The 18,249-nt window shown below is 38.7% G+C and overlaps 5 protein-coding genes across 12 annotated transcripts; 4 read left to right on the forward strand and 1 right to left on the reverse strand.

The window, feature by feature from the left end:
- The first annotated feature begins 281 nt into the window (after positions 1 to 281).
- On the forward strand, positions 282 to 1,177 carry LOC106334680. The gene is made up of 2 exons (XM_013773008.1): positions 282 to 696; positions 847 to 1,177. The coding sequence occupies exons 1-2, from the start codon at positions 505 to 507 to the stop codon at positions 1,123 to 1,125; spliced, it is 471 nt and encodes a 156-aa protein (XP_013628462.1). The 5' UTR covers positions 282 to 504; the 3' UTR covers positions 1,126 to 1,177.
- A 1,119-nt stretch (positions 1,178 to 2,296) lies between these two features.
- Positions 2,297 to 3,963, forward strand: LOC106334679 (V-type proton ATPase subunit c''2). The gene is made up of 4 exons (XM_013773007.1): positions 2,297 to 2,496; positions 2,603 to 2,680; positions 3,302 to 3,472; positions 3,575 to 3,963. Exons 1-4 carry the CDS (start codon positions 2,378 to 2,380, stop codon positions 3,738 to 3,740), a joined length of 534 nt encoding a protein of 177 aa, XP_013628461.1. The 5' UTR covers positions 2,297 to 2,377; the 3' UTR covers positions 3,741 to 3,963.
- Positions 3,964 to 4,189: 226 nt separating this feature from the next.
- Positions 4,190 to 7,219, forward strand: LOC106334677 (serine hydroxymethyltransferase 3, chloroplastic). The gene is made up of 11 exons (XM_013773002.1): positions 4,190 to 4,373; positions 4,641 to 4,870; positions 4,956 to 5,151; positions 5,220 to 5,394; positions 5,480 to 5,597; positions 5,673 to 5,908; positions 5,987 to 6,091; positions 6,181 to 6,267; positions 6,361 to 6,468; positions 6,564 to 6,636; positions 6,816 to 7,219. Exons 1-11 carry the CDS (start codon positions 4,237 to 4,239, stop codon positions 7,088 to 7,090), a joined length of 1,740 nt encoding a protein of 579 aa, XP_013628456.1. The 5' UTR covers positions 4,190 to 4,236; the 3' UTR covers positions 7,091 to 7,219.
- Positions 7,220 to 7,523: 304 nt separating this feature from the next.
- Positions 7,524 to 8,574, forward strand: LOC106334681 (cytochrome b-c1 complex subunit 7-1; the record flags this gene model as incomplete). Its single annotated transcript, XM_013773009.1, is given in 4 exon segments — positions 7,524 to 7,632; positions 7,735 to 7,892; positions 8,071 to 8,118; positions 8,268 to 8,574. Coding segments are annotated over 4 exon segments (369 nt in total). The 3' UTR covers positions 8,337 to 8,574.
- An 89-nt stretch (positions 8,575 to 8,663) lies between these two features.
- On the reverse strand, positions 8,664 to 12,221 carry LOC106334678. 8 transcript variants are annotated; one of them, XM_013773006.1, is made up of 6 exons: positions 12,072 to 12,221; positions 11,000 to 11,411; positions 10,296 to 10,913; positions 9,492 to 9,544; positions 9,144 to 9,216; positions 8,949 to 9,040 (listed from the first exon to the last, which is right to left on the reverse strand). In XM_013773006.1, the coding sequence occupies exons 2-5, from the start codon at positions 11,387 to 11,389 to the stop codon at positions 9,174 to 9,176; spliced, it is 1,104 nt and encodes a 367-aa protein (XP_013628460.1). In that variant the 5' UTR covers positions 11,390 to 11,411; positions 12,072 to 12,221; the 3' UTR covers positions 8,949 to 9,040; positions 9,144 to 9,173. The 8 variants fall into 8 exon arrangements, 3 of the variants coding, with proteins under 3 accessions (XP_013628458.1, XP_013628459.1, XP_013628460.1); XM_013773004.1 differs by lacking the exon at positions 9,144 to 9,216 and having other exon boundaries at positions 8,664 to 9,040; XR_001268657.1 differs by having other exon boundaries at positions 8,886 to 9,216; positions 9,374 to 9,544.
- Between the last annotated feature and the right edge of the window lie 6,028 nt (positions 12,222 to 18,249).

Here is an 18,249-nt window from a genome sequence, read left to right on the forward strand (position 1 = left end):
TGTAAATGTCCGCTTGGTTACAGATTAATTTCGACTTATGCATATGTTTGTTGTGTTTGCATGTTCATTGCAGCAAGATTGGAACTGGGACCCTGCTTTCACCAATGATGTGCGGACAGCCTTTAATTTGCAGGCTAGAAAGCAGTACACGAGCAACGTGACTGAGTGGAAGAAAAAGTGGAGGCTGAAGAAGGATAAACCCATATGTCTGAATCAAGATGTGTGGGATGGGTTTAAAGCCTATTGGCAGCTTGATGCTACTGCACATATTGCAGCTACCAATTCTGTTAATAGAAGAAGCAAACGTGGTGGAAAAGGTGAAGCAGTACACAATGGTGGTGCTAAGACACGAGAGGAACGTGAGATAGAAATGGTAAGCGGTATCTTATTTTTTTCAATTTTATTAATTTCATCATATACATTGAACTGATACTCTTATATCATTTGTGTGTTTATTGGAAGACTGCTGAAAGGGGTGGAGTGCCACCAGATTGGTTAGAATTGATGAGGGATATGCACACCAATAAACAAACCGGTGAGGTTCAAGATCCTGTTGCGAGAGAGCTGTTGGCAACTCTGAGTAAGCTGAAGGAGGACAAAGAAGCACAACTTCAGCAGTCTCAGTTGTCTGCGAATGATGGATCTACGGCTTCTAACATGCTGTCCCGCGAAGAGATCAACCAACTGGTTCTCGAGGTATGTCTACTTTATGTGGTCAGTTGTTATTTTTTTTCTCCAGCCAAGAACTTAGAATTTTAGGATTCGTTCTCCAGCTGCTTGATATGTTAACAAGTTATATTTATAGTTCTTATAACATTTTTAATTCTTTTTACTCTTCTTTTGTAGAATGTTCCTATTAAGAAGGGTCGTCGGTATGGTATCGGTCGTACCTCCGAAGCTATCTCAACCTCATCATCTCAGCACTCAGTTTCTTCCTCAAGTATTCTTCAGTACATCGATCGGATGAAGACGGAGCTTGATGAAGAGCGGACAAAACGTCGAGCTATTGAGGAAGAGCTTCGTCGCGTGACCGTTTTCATTTCCAACCTTTGCCCCGAGCAGTTCTCTGCAACTCAAACCCAGCCGGACTCTGCAACCCAAAGCCCCGACGATCGATGTTTCTAGTAAGGAACTTTGGTTTTTTTTTTTTACTTGCTTGACCTTTGCCAACCGTTTTGGTATGTTTTTTTTAACTTGTTTTGGTGTGATTAATCACTTTGGTATGTTTGTACAATCTATGACCATGTAAATTAATTACTTTATGTATGTTTGTTTAACTTTGCAAATTTTATTATAAAAATTCGACTTTAAAAAATTTTATGTATGTTTTGTACATTTCAGTATTTTATATTTCAAACCGAAATAAGCGTTTCTGACCGATGAACCTGTCAGAAATATCCGACCGATGAACCCGTCAAAACTTTCTGACCGTAATTTCCGTCAAAACTTTCCGACCGTTATTTCCGTCAATATTTTCTGACCGAAACACCCGTCAAACATTTCCGACCGCTATTATGGTCAGAAGTTTCTAACCGATATTTCTGACGGAAGTTCCGTCAGAAATTTCCGACCGAAATAATTTGTCGGTTTTCGGTCAGCCATTTTTGACCGTTTCTGACCGCAAAAAAATTTCTGACCATATAGATCTGACGGTCAGATCCGTCGGAAATCCGTCAAAGCAGGCCATTTCCGACCGTTTTCCAACGGATATGACGGTCAGAAATTACTCATTTTCTTGTAGTGATCATGATGCCACACCATTACGAAATTCACACTAAACTGAGAGCATCTCCAATATACACCTCTATATTTTTCTCTGAAATAGAGATTTCTATTATAAAGCTGAAAATGCTCTAATTTATGTTTCTATAATATAGTTTCTCTATTTTAGAGGAAAATATGCCTCTATATTTAGAGGTAGAAGTATCATATCTCTATATTTTCCCTTATAAATAGATGAACTCTATTATAGAGGCATACATTGGAGCATTTTCAATTCTATAATGGAGTTTCTCTATTTTAGGAGAAAATATAAAGATAGAAATAGGAGTGGGTTGGAGATGGTCCGAGTAGAAAAAGTGAACAATAATGTTAAGCTTTTCCTTTGTTAAATAAATCAATGTTCATTTAGTCATGGTTGCTGAAGATTTTATGGCCATAGGAAAACAAGGCCCAAAAGATAAATATTCTTACTGTGCTAAGTAGTCTATGAAATCTCATACAAGAACAAGGCCCAAATCAAAGAGTGAAACGTCGTCGTTGTAGCTTTCTTATATCACCCACGTGCATCCGCGAGCGCGTGGTTTTCAATTCTCCAATCGTCTTCAGATCACGGATCGTATCATCGCAATAAGCGAGAGAACTAGAGAGAGATAGAATGTCTGGAATGGTAGATGCGAGCTCGTGGGGCGCAGCGTTGGTAAGGATCTCGCCGTACACATTCTCGGCAATCGGAATCGCCATCTCGATCGGCGTCTCTGTTCTCGGCGCCGCCTGGTAAAATCCAAATCTTCTTCTTCTTCCTCTCCTTACCCACGTCGTTACAATCATTTTCCTTTTTGAGTTTTCGATTCACCAATCTATTTGCTTCTCTGATTCAAAGGGGGATTTACATCACCGGGAGTAGTTTGATCGGTGCTGCTATTGAAGCTCCTCGTATCACTTCCAAGAATCTCATCAGGTATGTTAGAAAAGTTGAAGCTTTTAATTAGTTTCGTGGTCCTTTGGTGTTATTTGTTCATCGAAAGATTCTATGATATCATCCGAGCAGCTGATCCATGTGACTCACACACATAATGATTTGAAGAAAAAAGTAGTTGACTTTGGATCTCATCTGGTTGGTAGGGCTATTAAATTTGGTGCATAGATAGTGTGAAGGCTCTTGCTTTTTGATGCTATGAAGCCTATGATAAAACAAATGTCTTTCCACACATTTGCAGCAGAAACATATTTATATATATATTTTTATAACACTGAGATAACTAACTGTCACACGAGAGGATAAGTCTGATTTTAAAGCGTCTATGATGACATAATCTTTGGTGCATTTCCATACACCATCTCTGAACCATATTGAGTAGATAACTTGACTCTAAGAAATGCCTAATAGGGACTAGTTTTGTTTGAAATTTTGATTTTCCTATAGCCTCGGACTAAGATGCTCTGTAACAGCTAAATGTTGACAATGACATTACTAGGTCCACAACCCATTTCTGACACAATTGAGCAGCTTTGCTCTTAGGGAATGCTTTACTATGAAATGACCAAGAAGCATTTGTTCATCTTTATTTTCTTGTCACAGTGTAATTTTTTGCGAAGCTGTAGCTATATATGGCGTTATTGTTGCAATCATTCTGCAAACGAAGTTGGAGAGTGTCCCATCTTCAAAGATGTATGACGCCGAGTCTCTTAGAGCTGGATATGCAATCTTCGCATCTGGAATCATAGTTGGGTTCGCCAACCTTGTATGCGGGTCTGTATAATCATTCTTAACTCTCCTTCCTCGCGGTTTTTCGATTTTTTGGGATTCTATTTTCAAATATGCAACCAAGGGTCCACATTTCCTATGCTGCAGGTTATGTGTAGGGATCATTGGAAGCAGTTGCGCATTGTCAGATGCTCAGAACTCCACACTCTTTGTGAAGATTCTTGTGATTGAGATCTTCGGAAGCGCTCTTGGTTTGTTTGGAGTTATTGTGGGGATCATTATGTCCGCACAAGCAACATGGCCGACCAAATAGACACAACCCATCCAGTATGAAACTCTGGAAAGAAGATGGTTTCTTGATTATCTTCATTGTTATATGGGTCTAGAAGAAAAACCAGTGTGAGAACTGAAGAACCTCTTTTGTATCCCTGATTTTTTTTTAAACTTTGGAATAAGCCACTTTGGAGAACATCTTCTTGTTTGTATTCTCTTTTAATCAAAGACAAGAGTTTGTATACGACTTCTTGTTGGCTCTTTTTGAAATTGAAAGTTCTATTCAGTCAATAAGCTTCTCTATACCGTTATGGTTCTAGTAGTAGTATTCATGGGTAGTTGCTGTTGGTACACAAACCCACCCAACTAAACCAGATAATCCAGTCTATACAAATTGGTAACCTAGTACAGCCGGTTTATCCTAAACCAAACATCGAAGCAGACGACGTCGTTTGTCGATATTAGTTCTCGGTGGCTGTTCTGTTCTTGGAACCTGGAGCTTTTTTTGTTTTGTAGGGTTTGTGTAAACCCTATATATGTATGTGTACGTCGTCACTCACACCATCTGCTACAGCGTGTACTTTACATATTCGCCTTCCTTCTCAGATTCCCTCCCATCTCCACTTCTTAGCGACCTCGTCTCGCAAAGCTCGAAACTTTTTCTACCATACCGGTAAGTGTTGCCTGTTTTTTTTTTTTTTTGGTCGTTTTCCTCGCTTTTCTTTTCTGGGTTCTTAGTTCCGATTCTATTTGGACCAGGAGCTGATAATATGATACGTCCACTTCGTTGTCTCAGATTGGTTGTGTCTAATTTCGTTCATTAAGTTTGAGTCTTTCTATCAGCTTTATTTCTGTCGAATTGCTTTTTGCTAGTAACGGCCTGTCTGTGTGTTGTCTACCTGTTACTATTGAATTTGTGTGTGTATGTGTGTGTGTGTAGAAGTAGAGAAAAGATGCAAGCTTGTTGTGGAGGTACTTCAATGGGGTCTCTTCAGCAACCTGCACGGGTTCAAGGACCTGTCTTTGCTCCAATCATCTCCCCAGTGACCAAATTCTCTCAGCAACTGAAGCTCAGTTTCCCGAGACCTTGCCCTTCTTTGTTTCTGAGAAAAAGCTCGGTCTTTGAAAGTCGAGCGTCTTCAGTCTCGGCACCTGATGTGGAGACTACCAGTAAGAGAGTTTTAACTTCCACTTTTTGATTATGTGAAGGATGGACATAGTTATTTATTCCATGCGTGGTTTTGATTATATCTAGGCAATGAGATCCCATTCGAGGACTATGGTCGTCGTGAAGTGGATCCAGAGGTCGATGACATAATCACCAAGGAGAAAAACAGACAGTTCAGGAGCTTGGAGCTTATTGCATCCGAGAATTTCACTTCTCGAGCTGTTATGGAGACTGTTGGATCATGCCTTACCAACAAGTATTCCGAGGGTCTTCCTGGTAAAAGGTAATGAAGTCTGAAAAGAACGAGTTTTGTGTCCCTACCCTTTTGCTAATAATGTCCATGTCTCACAGGTACTATGGTGGCAATGAGTTTATAGATCAGTTGGAGACACTTTGCCAGAACCGTGCTTTAGCGACCTTCCGGTTAGATTCTACCAAATGGGGTGTGAATGTTCAGCCGTTATCTGGTTCACCTGCAAACTTTGCTGTCTACACCGCCATACTCAAGCCTCATGATCGTATCATGGTTAGTGAAGATTGTTTTGCACTCTTCACTTCATTTGTTCTTATGTGTTTGAGATATTGGTTCATGACTTAGAGGCTTTGTTTAGGGTTTGGATTTACCTCATGGTGGACATCTATCACATGGGTTCATGACTGCCAAAAGACGTGTATCTGGAACTTCAATATACTTTGAGTCCATGCCTTATCGACTTGATGAATCAACAGGTGGTCCATCTTTTGATGATAGGGATCTCTGCAAACTACTTAGGCTATTTCCTGATGTCTGAATGTTTTGAGCAGGCATTGTGGACTATGATATGCTCGAGAAAACTGCTGTACTGTTCCGACCAAAGCTTATAATTGCAGGAGCTAGTGCGTACAGCCGAGACTTTGACTATCCTCGCATGAGGAAGATCGCAGACTCAGTTGGTGCTTTTCTGATGATGGATATGGCTCACATCAGTGGGCTTGTGGCTGCTTCTGTGGTAGCTGATCCTTTTGAGTATTGTGATATTGTTACAACAACCACTCACAAGGTATTGTATGTTTGTTCTTGAATCTGAAATATAATTTCCATAAGAATTTATACAAAATCTGATACTTTTCCGTATCAGTCTTTGAGAGGTCCGAGAGGTGGCATGATCTTCTTCAAGAAGGATCCAGTTAATGGGGTTGAACTTGAATCTGCCATTAACAATGCTGTCTTCCCTGGTTTGCAGGTTGAGATATTCACCCCATTCCTTCAAGTTTCTCTTAGATAATTTTTCTTTAGACGTGATTAAAAGTTGTTCGTGTTGTATGTATCTAGGGTGGCCCTCATAACCACACAATTGGAGGATTAGCAGTCTGCTTGAAACATGCACAGTCGCCGGAGTTCAAGGCTTACCAGAAAAGAGTACTAAACCCTTTTAACTTGATCGTCAAGTGCTTCTTCACCTCATAGAGTTAAAAAAACTTAACTTATGAGAATCGTTTGTTACTTGTTTAGGTTGTGGCTAACTGCAGATCTCTAGCTAACCGATTGGTTGAGCTCGGGTTTAAGCTGGTTTCTGGCGGCAGCGATAACCACTTGGTTCTTGTTGATCTTAGACCATTGGTAAGTTCTTATAATCTATATTGATTGCATGATGCAATAGGCTCTTTTATTTAACCAGAGGATCACTTCTCAATCATTATCTTTGGTATGGTTAGGGAATGGACGGTGCACGGGTTGAGAAAATCTTAGACATGGCATCTATTACACTCAACAAGAACTCTGTCCCTGGTGAGAGAGAGCCTCTTCCCTTATTCTTTTATTTTGTTTCTTCCCATCTAAAAAGTTGCTAGTCATTTACTTAATCCTGATAGAAACAAGATTAGTCTTTGGAATTCATAGAGTGCATTCGATATGTGTGAGTTTAATTGTCACAGAGCTATAGAATTGTGTGTGAAAATGTGAAACAGGGGACAAGAGTGCGTTGGTTCCAGGGGGAATAAGGATAGGAACGCCTGCAATGACGACAAGAGGACTGTCAGAGAAAGACTTTGTGGTTGTTGCTGACTTGATCAAGGAAGGTGTGGAGATAACGATGGAAGCCAAGAAGCTGGTTTCGGGAACAAAGCTTGGAGAGTTCACCAAGTTTGTGACATCTCCTGAGTTCCCATTGAGAGAGAGAGTGGAAAGTCTCAAGGATAGAGTCGAATCCTTCACCTCTCGTTTCCCCATTCCTGGAGTTTGAAGAAAACAGATGATGTCTTGTTGTACCTTTTGATTATCTATCATTGACATTTTATCTCTTAGGCTTCTTAAGCTTGTGTGTGTCCCAAGTTTCTTATAAAAAAAGATAATTAGAGAGAAAATTCCGTTTGAATCTTACTAATATTTCGTATGGTACACAAAACCCAGCAAACTGAACCAAGAGCCAAATTGTATAATTCAGTCTTCACAGTTTGCTAACTAAGCACAACCGATCTATCCAAAACCAAATAATCAAATATCCTTTCGACGGCGTCGTTTTATCATTTGAGCAGCTCTCTCAGACGAAGAACCCATTTAATCCGCCCATTACAGGCCCAATAAAATGCCAACTAAACGACGTCGCTTTAATCGTTGTAAATTTACCCTTTTTATGTCTCTCCCAGATATTGAAAACTAGCAGCTAATCGGTGGAGAGAGAGAGAGAGAAGATGTCTTCGTTTCTGCAATCCTTCCTGGATCCAAAGAAGAACTTCCTAGCTCGTATGCACATGAAAGCCGTCTCCACTCGCCTCCGTAGATACGGTCAGATCTCTCTATCCAAATCCCTATTTTTCTCAATCTCGATTTGTGTTTGCTGAGGAGTGAATCTGTTTTTCGTTGATTCTGATTCTGATTCTGATTCAGGTCTGAGGTACGATGATACGTACGATCAGTATTACCACATGGACATCAAAGAGGCCCTGAACAGGTTGCCCAGGGAGGTCGTCGACGCCCGTAACCAGCGTCTCAAGCGTGCCATGGATCTCTCCATGAAGCACGAGTACCTTCCCAAGGATCTTCAGGTACTGATTTGAGTCTGCGATGATGAATCTTTAGATTACACAGTTCCAAAATATATATTTAGTAGAGAGAAGAAAATTGAATTGATTATCCATAATAAATAGATGCTTGTATTCTATTATGAAGTGTTAAGCTTAAGCTACTTAATAATAACTTGAGGATTGTTAATTCTATATACAGGCCGTGCAGACTCCATTCCGTAGCTACCTTCAGGAGATGCTGGCTCTCGTAAGTATATTCCTATTTTCCTATGGGTGTAGGAAGAAGTTTAGATCTACAATTGCATTCTTGCGTCTACATGCTTGATTAGAACTCTGAGATGCGTTGATTTTTCTTTGTATTCACTGTTATCAATCACCACTTTCTTTGTTTTGCAGGTTGAAAGGGAAAGAAAGGAACGAGAAGCCTTGGGAGCTTTGCCACTCTACCAGCGCACACTTCCTTAGGCATACTTTCCCTCCCCCTTTCTTTCTTATGATGATGATCAACTCTGTTTTTCTGCATAAAACTCATCTCCAAATGGATGACATTGATATTTTGTTGTTACATTTTCGTGTTTGCTGGCTTGAATAAAATCGAAACTCAACTCTGTGCCTTGCTCAATGATTTTCATTTTTTTTTTTCAGTTTGCTTCGTTGTTATGAACAGTGAAAGATATTTCCCTACATATTATATGAGTTTTAATTTGGCCTTTCGAGCACATTAAAATTGGGAAAATAAACTTGTGGGATTTCAACAATATTTATCAACATGATAATCATTCATTCATATGATAGAGACCCATGTTATGATGAGACCCGTGTTACTACAAGTTTTCGGAGGATTTTACTTCCAACGAATATATCCCTCTCTCCTTTTGTTTTGATTCAGTGAGGAAGCAACTAGTTAAGACAACATTTTAAATTGGATTTACGTGGAGAACCACAACATATCTTTAAAGAAAGATTCCATACATTTGATACATATAGAATTAACGAATCCATGTAAACAGAGTGAGCTTGCTTGGAGAATCCACAATGCAAATCCGAATAACTAAGCAGCGAATGCTACCACTTCTTGCCTTTCAGAGTCCGAAGATATCTCAATCAAGTCTAACACATTGTCTGCGTTCATCCAGAAAATGTGTGGAGTCCTTATTCTTAAAGCAATTCTGAGAACACATCAGAACAAGGAATCAAGAGCACAGAGTATAGTATTTTACTATTTTCACGTATGTGGATACAAATACCCTGTTCATGCCATTTAACTCTTACATCTCTCTCAGTCTCACCATGCCACAACGCTTATTCCCCAAAGAATTGAAGAATGAGCGTCAAAGGAATATGCCTTTGGAAATAACAAAAAAAAAAAGAAAAAGTAAAAATAACAGCAGTGTGGGCTACGTCTGTATATAGCAGAATTGCTTAGAACGGTAAAAATACTAAGACATAAATAGCATTAACATAATGCAGTTCTACTGAAGCAAGCATATCAGAAACAATACCAAAAGGAAGACACCGTGAGACGTAACGAATGAACTACAAAGTACAGAGAAACTACTCGATCTTCACATGTTGTCAGCAAATTTATCCAATCAGACTGTAAATATATTTTAAGGAAACCTGCTCGAAAGCACAGCTTTAAAGCCCTGTGGACAAGTCCGACTCCAGGACACCTGAAACAAGCCGCATAATCAAAAAGCGACAATATAAAAATCAATTATGTTTTGAGAAAGAACATGTATGATATTGCACCATTCAGATGGCCATGGGAGAAGTCGTAAACCCCAGCATCAAAGTTAGATCTCTAAAAGCAAAAAGTCTGTATGCCACGAACAAAGCGATACTGTTCTAGGGATGATGAGTAGGAAACTCACACCGCTATGCAACACACTTCATAGAGCTACAAGTAGAAGCACTGAATAGATCAGACACAAGTTTGGATATGCACTGAACGAAAAATCCACATATTACTGATACTGACGAGGACAAGACGACTGACCCATCTTGCCACACAAGTAACAAGACGAGGTCAAGAATATCAACACACAAGTCTGCCCCCAAACGAGGAGCATAAATTCATTATCTACAAAATCGACATCACAGAATAAAAGACGACACCAATAGAACAGCCCTTAAAAAATATGATATCTCAGAGTATGTATACATGAATTTTGCTTTATTCTATTAAAATAGAGGAAGCTAACTGAAATCTGACAGAGCAGTAAAAAAGAACACCGTAATGAACCTCGTAAATATTCATTCTAATCAGAGTCTCGGTACATACTTATATTCTGCTGTCTACACACTGGAAAACAACACTATATGACAGTTGATTCCACATGTCAGGACAAAAAGAAAAAGAATAAATGCTGATTGATACTAGCAAAATTGACTGCGTGTACCAGCAGATATCAAATTTCTTACCTCCATCAAATGTTCATCATCTGATATATTAAGAGAAAGACGGAGATCAGTTAAGGACGTTTCTTGTTCCCAACTTAGTGGACCAGAAGCGAACAAGTTCCCCAAAGTACTGCGGTAAGTATATAGTTCAGACCTACAGGAACTTCTTGCTCCATCGCCTGCTAATGAATCCTTCCGCCTAGCTTCTTCTTCCGCAAGGCCACAATGAGATTCAGCATCGCTGCTACATGAGTCTGCCTGTTGACTAAAGCCATCTAGCATACAAGGTCGCATGTTACTCCCATCATAACTAGTGGCGCTACAACTACCAACTGAGCACGCATCGCTATCGTAACAATCATCAGCGACTACGTTCTCACTAAGACCTTTTGATCTTACCCAGACCGTTTGACAGCAACCAGTTTGGGGATTCTTGGAGGAACCTTCCAGTGATCGTATCTTCTTGGTCTTTCCTGTGTATGATTCAGCACACTCAGACCAGTTGTGAGGTAACGGCCTCTTTAATACTCTAGGAGAGACAACACTAGGCTCGCGGAGAAGTATGCCTTTCATTTGAGGCTGCAGCTTCCGATGTAGGTCTGGTCCAGTGAGTGTGGATGACTTCGCAGAACCTGATATCTGAAAAAAATGATTACAAAACAGTTTAGTCAGCTCATAAGCAAATTAGTTATAGATTATTTCAAACAAAGAATGAATAACGTTACCTTTCCAATTGCAAGCCATCTCTCATCTTGCCACGACTGACGAACCCTGACGTTTGCCTTGTGAAAAGTAAACTCTGCAGGAGTCCCAAGCAACCGAACCACATAGTACTTTCCAGATAACTCTTCACGAACAGTGGCAGCTTTCCAGGAGAAATCATCAAGAACTTCCACCAGTTCACCACTCTTCCATCGCTCTACATCCACTTGCGGAGGACACGGCCTAATCATCTTCCTTGGAGCTCTCTCCACCACTGCATCCTCGTGGAAAGAGTAGTATCTAACACTGTAGGTATGTCCATTACCTGAGATTATCTCAGCGCATCGCCACGCACCATAAGGCGCCTCTTTGCTGCTAAATACCTCAACTCTACTTCCTTTTCTGAATCTCATGGTAACCAAGTCCACTTAACACCTGAAAAAGTAAAAAAAAAATCCCTATATTATAACGCTACTTTAAAATCATACCATTCGACACATTCTTAAACAGTTACTACTATCCTGACTAAAGCTCAGTAACACAGATATCAAACAAAGGTTCCTAATAAACTCCGTCTGAAACGTATTTGCTTAATATAATAATCCGAATCAAAATAAGTTGAATCAATTTGTAAACAGAAATAAAGAAACAAACATAATCGAGATCATTCACATGAAAAAAAAAAAAAAAAAAAAAAAACAAATCAAGATCAATTCAAACTTAATTCTTCAGATAGCAGAAGATCATACATACATTGTTTAGAATGTTGAAAAAAACACAGCCTTAATAGTTATCATCCTGATCAAAGCTCAGTAACAAAGATTTCAACAAAGGTTCCAAATAAACTCGTCTTAAAACGTGTTTGCTTGATTTAAGAATCTGAAATCAAATTAAGATGAATCAGTATAATCATCCGTAAAACAGAATCAAAGAAACCAGCATAACCGAGATCAATCACATGAAATACAAAACGAATCAAAGATCAATTCAAGCTCAGCTCCAAATAAACTAGCGAAGAAGAATCTCGATCAAAGGGATGAACAGTAACATGGAAACAACATAAGATAAGAAAAAAATCGAGCAAGAGATCATCACCTTCTGGAATGTTTGGATGAGATAATCGCCGGGAATTTTCGAAATTCGTCTCTTGATTTTTCTTAAATGACTGTGATTGAAATATTGGAAGAGGAATTGGGGATTAGGGTTTCAAGTAATGTAGATATGCAAAGAAGATTGGGCGTTACGAAATTTATATTTATTTTGGTTTTTGTTTTTGTGACGTGGGTTTTAAGTTTATTTCTGTAAACCAGAAATAGGTGACAACCCATACATTAATTACGTTTCACTCGCTTCATTAGTGCGTGCTCACGCGCGTTAATTGTGTTCTTGAGTTTTTCGATACGCGTTTAAAGGCAGCTTCAATATAGATCATTAAGTGGTTTAATAAAATCAACTTACAATATGTGGTTTAATAAAAAAATTATTTTGCACAAATTGATATGTATGGTGTACACTCAAGCCTATCTGGTTTTGCTTATGTAATATATTCAAGCCTTATACCCTCGAGAATTTTGAAAAAAATTATATAAATAGGTTACAAAATTTGTAAAAATTTTTTTTTTAGACCACCAAATTATAAAATCTTTACTAAATCGTCTAAAGACCCTAATATCTCAGGGCCGGCCCTAAATATATTTAGTGAATTTTAAAATGGGTCAATGCAAAATTTACGTGAAAAACGTATAATACCAAAGTTAACACTATATACTACTCCCTCCGTTCCTTAATGATAGACTTTTTAGAAAAAAATTTGTTTCAGAAAGATGTATTTTTTGTGTTTTCTATGATAAAATTGTAGACTTCAAGAAAATTAATTGACTTTATTGAATTACTATTGGTTAAAAGTTATTAAAAATTAAAAATTACAGAAAACAATACATTTATTATGGTAGTTTAATGTGTTTTCTTAATATGTGTGAAAATACTAAAAAGTCTATCATTTAGGAACAGAGGGAGTATAAAATACTGGGATGATGATTTCCACACTGTAATGTGATTTTCACACTGTAATATTCTATTAAAATTTTACCAGAAAAACGTATAATACCAAAATTTACATGAGATATCATTGATGGCCTAGTGGTTTTAATGAGATTCTCTGACAGCGAGACGGTACTGAAATCTCTCCAAAAAAATCTTGTAGCAGATGGCTCACGGGTTTCTACGGTGCTAATGGGATTTTTCTGGATGCGGGGCTTTTCGGGGTGGGATTAGTCACTATAAAAACAATTACCCTCAACAGCTTATGAATAGCTTTCAGACCCAAAACGAGACGTAAAGTTAGAGAGAGGTGAGAGAAAACACTCTCAAACCCCTCTCCACCCCAAACCCTTTTTCTCTTGGCGCCGCTTCTCTATTTTCATCTCTGGTGACAGTCGGTCGCCACCCCAAATTGCTCCATCTGTCCATCCTCATTCTTGTTGTGCCCCGATTTACCCACCTCCTCGTTGCTTTTCAACTCTAGTTCTTTGCTCGGATTGCGGCTGGATCCGGCGAACCAAAAAGGTCGATGGGTGTGTACTCGTCTTCCCCAGAGTGATGGCGAGGTGGTGGATGGTCATAGCGCAGCAGGAGGCTTCGATTTGAAGGTAGATTTAGGGTTTGGACTTCGATTAGATCTGGGTCAGATCTCTCTTGGAGGCTCGCCGGTGCTGCAGGGTGTTGTTGCCTCTGCCTTTCCGGTTTGTTCCGCCTCCTCGATCTCCCCTTGTCTCTGTCTTCGGTTGCTTAGCTAGAACTTCTCCATTTTGACCTTCGGGTCCGAGATGAAGCGATGTTGAGGGCTTCGCTGGGGACTTCTCCTTTGTTCTGATTTCGCAACAGCCACCATGGCATTTTTGAAGGGTTCAATTTGTCTGGTGGTCGAGATAGCTCAGGGTTTGCTGTTCTCTATTTTGTCTCTGCCTTGCGACGAGCCTCTCTCATTCTCTGCCTGTTGTTGGGAGTTCATACTCCTCTGTTTCCTTAGTTTCAGAAGAAAGCTAACAGTCGTGGCATGCCCTTTTCGATGCTCAGCCGCCATATTCGTTTGTGCTCTGCTCACCCGACAAGACCAGAGTTCAGCCATTAATTCCTCCGCTTCCGTCTGCCAGTATTCCTCCGATGCTTCAGCTACTGGCCTATTTGTGTCGGGTTGGATTCTCAGGGCTTGAGGCATCACCTTTCCGGAGTGAGCTTCATCTGGAGTGGACTGCAATGGATGAGATAGCCGGACCACAGCCTGGTCAACCATGCTCGTCTGTCCTCATGTCGCAGTCGCCTTTGGGACGGTCTGCAGTGCCTCAGACTGTTCTTCGGTTGTTAACTCTATTGATCTCTTCTCTTGCTACAGGTTCCGGTATCAAGGCCAAGAAGTGATCTACTAACACTGAATGGTTGTTCTGAAAAGTTCATTGCCAAGCTTTAATCTGATCTTTAGGAATTAAGATTGAACCTTTTCTTGTTTTAGAGAGGTATTTTTTTACCTTTTTTGTGGCTCTCTTTAGCATTTGTGCTTTAATTAGCCTATTAGATTTCTAGGGATTTGAGTTTTTCAAAACCTGTAATCTCCTTGTGTCATTAACTAGTTAATGAAAATTCACATACTTAAGAGACAAATTTTTTTTTTTTTACATACCTACTTTAGAGGCAGAACCGTGCTTACCCATATGAAAAATATTGATTAGCTTATGTTTTAGAGGTTTTTTTGAACTAAATGTTTAAGAGTTTTACTTAAAAATATTTGTATTTATTTTATAAGTAAGTTCCATAAATATTTTTTTTCATCCTTCTTACTATTTACAGAGGCAAAAAAATGTATTCTTTGGCTTTTGCAAGTTTTTTTGTTTTATTTTTACGATTATTCTACATTTTTATTACTTTAAAATGTAATTCATACTTTCTAAAATATTAATCTACATCAACAGATACATTAAAATAATAATTACAAACTGTAATGAAATTATATTTATATCTATAAGTCGATTGAAAATGTCGTTATAAAACACAAATGTCACAATGCATGATAGTATATAATTTCTAACAAAATAGTATTTTAAACATCAAAAATATGAAAATTTTAAATTTGAATTTTATTTCAGTATTAAATTTAATCATATTTACATATAATTTTTTCATTTCGCCTTAGGCCCCTAAATACGTAAGCACGGTACTGTTTTGAAGCTACCAACTATGTTTTTGACATACGAACCAGAGTAATGCGATCTTCATAAATATCCTCACACAATTAAAGAAATCTATAATCTACAATCTGAATCTGATACACACTTATATATGTACATGTTCAAAATATTCTGATCAGTCATTTTATTCACCAAAACTGAATCTTCACTCCAACCTCATATATGTTTTTAATACCTTCCGTTACTCATATCTTCTTAGTTTCGAATCATTCTTAAAAATTGTACCTCTCACACTCTGACGCGAACATGTCAACAACTTCGTTTTGCTGGATTTATAGTAACTTAGAGATTAGCTGTGCAGTTAATAGTTGTATAGTGTATCTTTGAATTTCGATATAAAAACGTTAAGCTTTGTGGTTTAGTTTGAAGTTTCAAGCACCATTCGAGTCTTCTATTATAGAAAATATGATTTATTGATTTTGTTTAAAACTTGGCGGAAGGTATTGGAATGCCATGGATTTTACCCACTTTTACCCACGGTTTATAGATGTTTTAATAACTAATTATTATATTATAAAATCTATTTAGTATATTTATACGATCATGAGTGATTTGAAAGAAAGTGATGATTTTGGAGCATTTTGGAAATATTTGGAGAAAGCATCCGAGCTGACCATCGAGCAAGACCATCGGTCGACATTCAGAGATATAATCGATCGATGCACATCCTGTGTCATCGGTCGACGGCGAAGCGCGCAGAAACCCCATTTGGTTTCAGCCAACTTAGAACCCAAGTCTTCATCAATTTACAAGATTACCACTCACGAGTTTTAACACAATTATATAAGCTTGCCAACATGTTAGAGGCAAATGGTGCTTTTTTTTTTTACTATTTTCACAGCAAAAAGTTTTCTAGGATTTTTAGTAGATTGGAGAGAAGACCCAAAGAGATTTGTGATTGAAACTCCATTGATATCTATATATTTATCTATGCAGTTTTATACCTAATTGGTGTTATGAATTGGTTAGCCATGTCTGAGTAGTTTTCTTGTTAGGTTTAGGGTTTAAATAGGTTATGAGGGATTAACCCCAACTATAGATTGCTAAGTTGTGATATTCATCATTAAGATTGTTATTAAAGTCTGTTGCTAGTTTAAATAGCTAGAACTTGATCTAGGAGTTTGGGGTAAAGGTCATCACTTGCATCTCACCCTGAATCCATCCTAGTTGAGCTATGATTGCTAGAGTAAGGCGAGAGATGATCTAGGAAGCTTAGTGAGCACATTCAACCCGCACATTAAAGCTTTACCAAATGCGTCGATCGATATTCTAATCGAATAATCGGATGACTGTTCAACAAGTTTATCGATCGATATTCCTATAGAATTATTGATCGACACTTATATTGGGTCAATAGACAAACCTAGAAAGCGAGAGCCTAATTGTTTGTTTATAAGTATTGAGCTCTATAATATCATGCATACAACTTGTTAGGCATTTGTATGATTATAATCCTGATTACCTGAATAAAAACCCTAAGTCTAGCTATTTTCATCTAAGTACCAAAACCCCAGTCAAATCAATCCAGCAACTGCCTTGCTCACAAACTTGCAACTTTACATTTAAACATAATCAACCTAGCTTAATCAATCTGATTAGATTTATTAGGTTTCCTATCTCACAAACTTGCAACTTTGCATTTAAACATAATCAACCTAGCTTAATCAATCTGATTAGATTTATTAGGTTCCCAAGCTCCCTGCGAATTCGATCTTTAAGTACTACAACTGAACCTCTTATTTAAGAGAGTAATTTCACTCCTTAGAGTAATTTGAGTGAGATCAAATTTGGCAGTTGGGCAGATATCACGATCACGAGAGCTTCGCAGTAGAGACAACATCACAATCACGAGAGCTTCGCAATAGAGACAACAATATCTCAACCACGCACAGACGAGTTTCATGAGGGTTTCACTACTAAGGAACTTCTCAACATGCGAGAACGTGATGAAGTAGATCAACATCGAGCATAAGCTTGTGGGGAAGGAACACATTTCAGACGTCTTTTCACAAGAGCTAAAGGCCAGTCGATCGACATCAACATTCCATTATCGATCGACATCCTCCCAAAACCACCATTGAATGTAAGCGAAAAAGCTAAACATGATAATAAGTATCTAACACAGAATGAGTTTAGTATTTTCAAGGACCCAGATGGCTATGCAAGAGCAATGGATGGACATACACTGCAAATATCCATAGAGGACATTGCAGACATTCTTCAAATGGATAATGGAGCAAATAATCTCTTCATGCAACACGCGACGTCCAGCACACCATCAGAGGGTTACAAACGAGTTCTATGACATAGCTGGTGGAGTCGAAAATCGTTCAAGCAGAAGTACCGACAGCATACTCGACCATCGATCGACATTGACGTCCCATCATCAATCGACAGACGTCCAGAGTTTGGAAAAAGAGCTTATGACCTTGATGGCACTAGAAGATTCCATTTGGAGGAGAATGATGAGTATGGAGTCTACAGAGATGATCAGGGACATGCCAGAGATGTAGATGGACACATCATCCATGTATCCAAGGATAATATCAGAAGTCTTTTGGAAAGAGCCTCAAGAAATGAGCACAACTACCTATGTCTTCCAGAACATGCTAGCTCATTCACACAGACGAAGCTAGTACCAGAGATCTACACCAAGAACGAGATCAATGAGATGTTTTATGGAGTCTGTGGAGCCCAAAAAAAGAATGAAGGTGAAGTCCAGATGCAGCTTGATGGTATCTACTACCTACTGAATGACATCATCAGTTGGTTGACTACATGCATGGAGGAGATGAGGCAAGACATAGCCAGGATCCAAACACAGCGTGCGGCCGAAGCAACTGCACCAGCGTCGATCGATAGACACCTACCATCATCGATCGACGATAACCCACCACATTCAAATCCGATGAAGTCTCAACCAGATTCTTACACCAGAGCAGAGATTGATCAGTTGGTAGAAGAGATCTACAGAACTCTGGAAACAACAGAAGAAATGCTTAAAAGGAGATGTGATGACATCTATTTCCCAA

The sequence above is a fragment of the Brassica oleracea genome, chromosome C3 (assembly GCF_000695525.1).
Source record: "Brassica oleracea var. oleracea cultivar TO1000 chromosome C3, BOL, whole genome shotgun sequence".
In the NCBI taxonomy this organism is placed as follows: Eukaryota; Viridiplantae; Streptophyta; class Magnoliopsida; order Brassicales; family Brassicaceae; genus Brassica; species Brassica oleracea.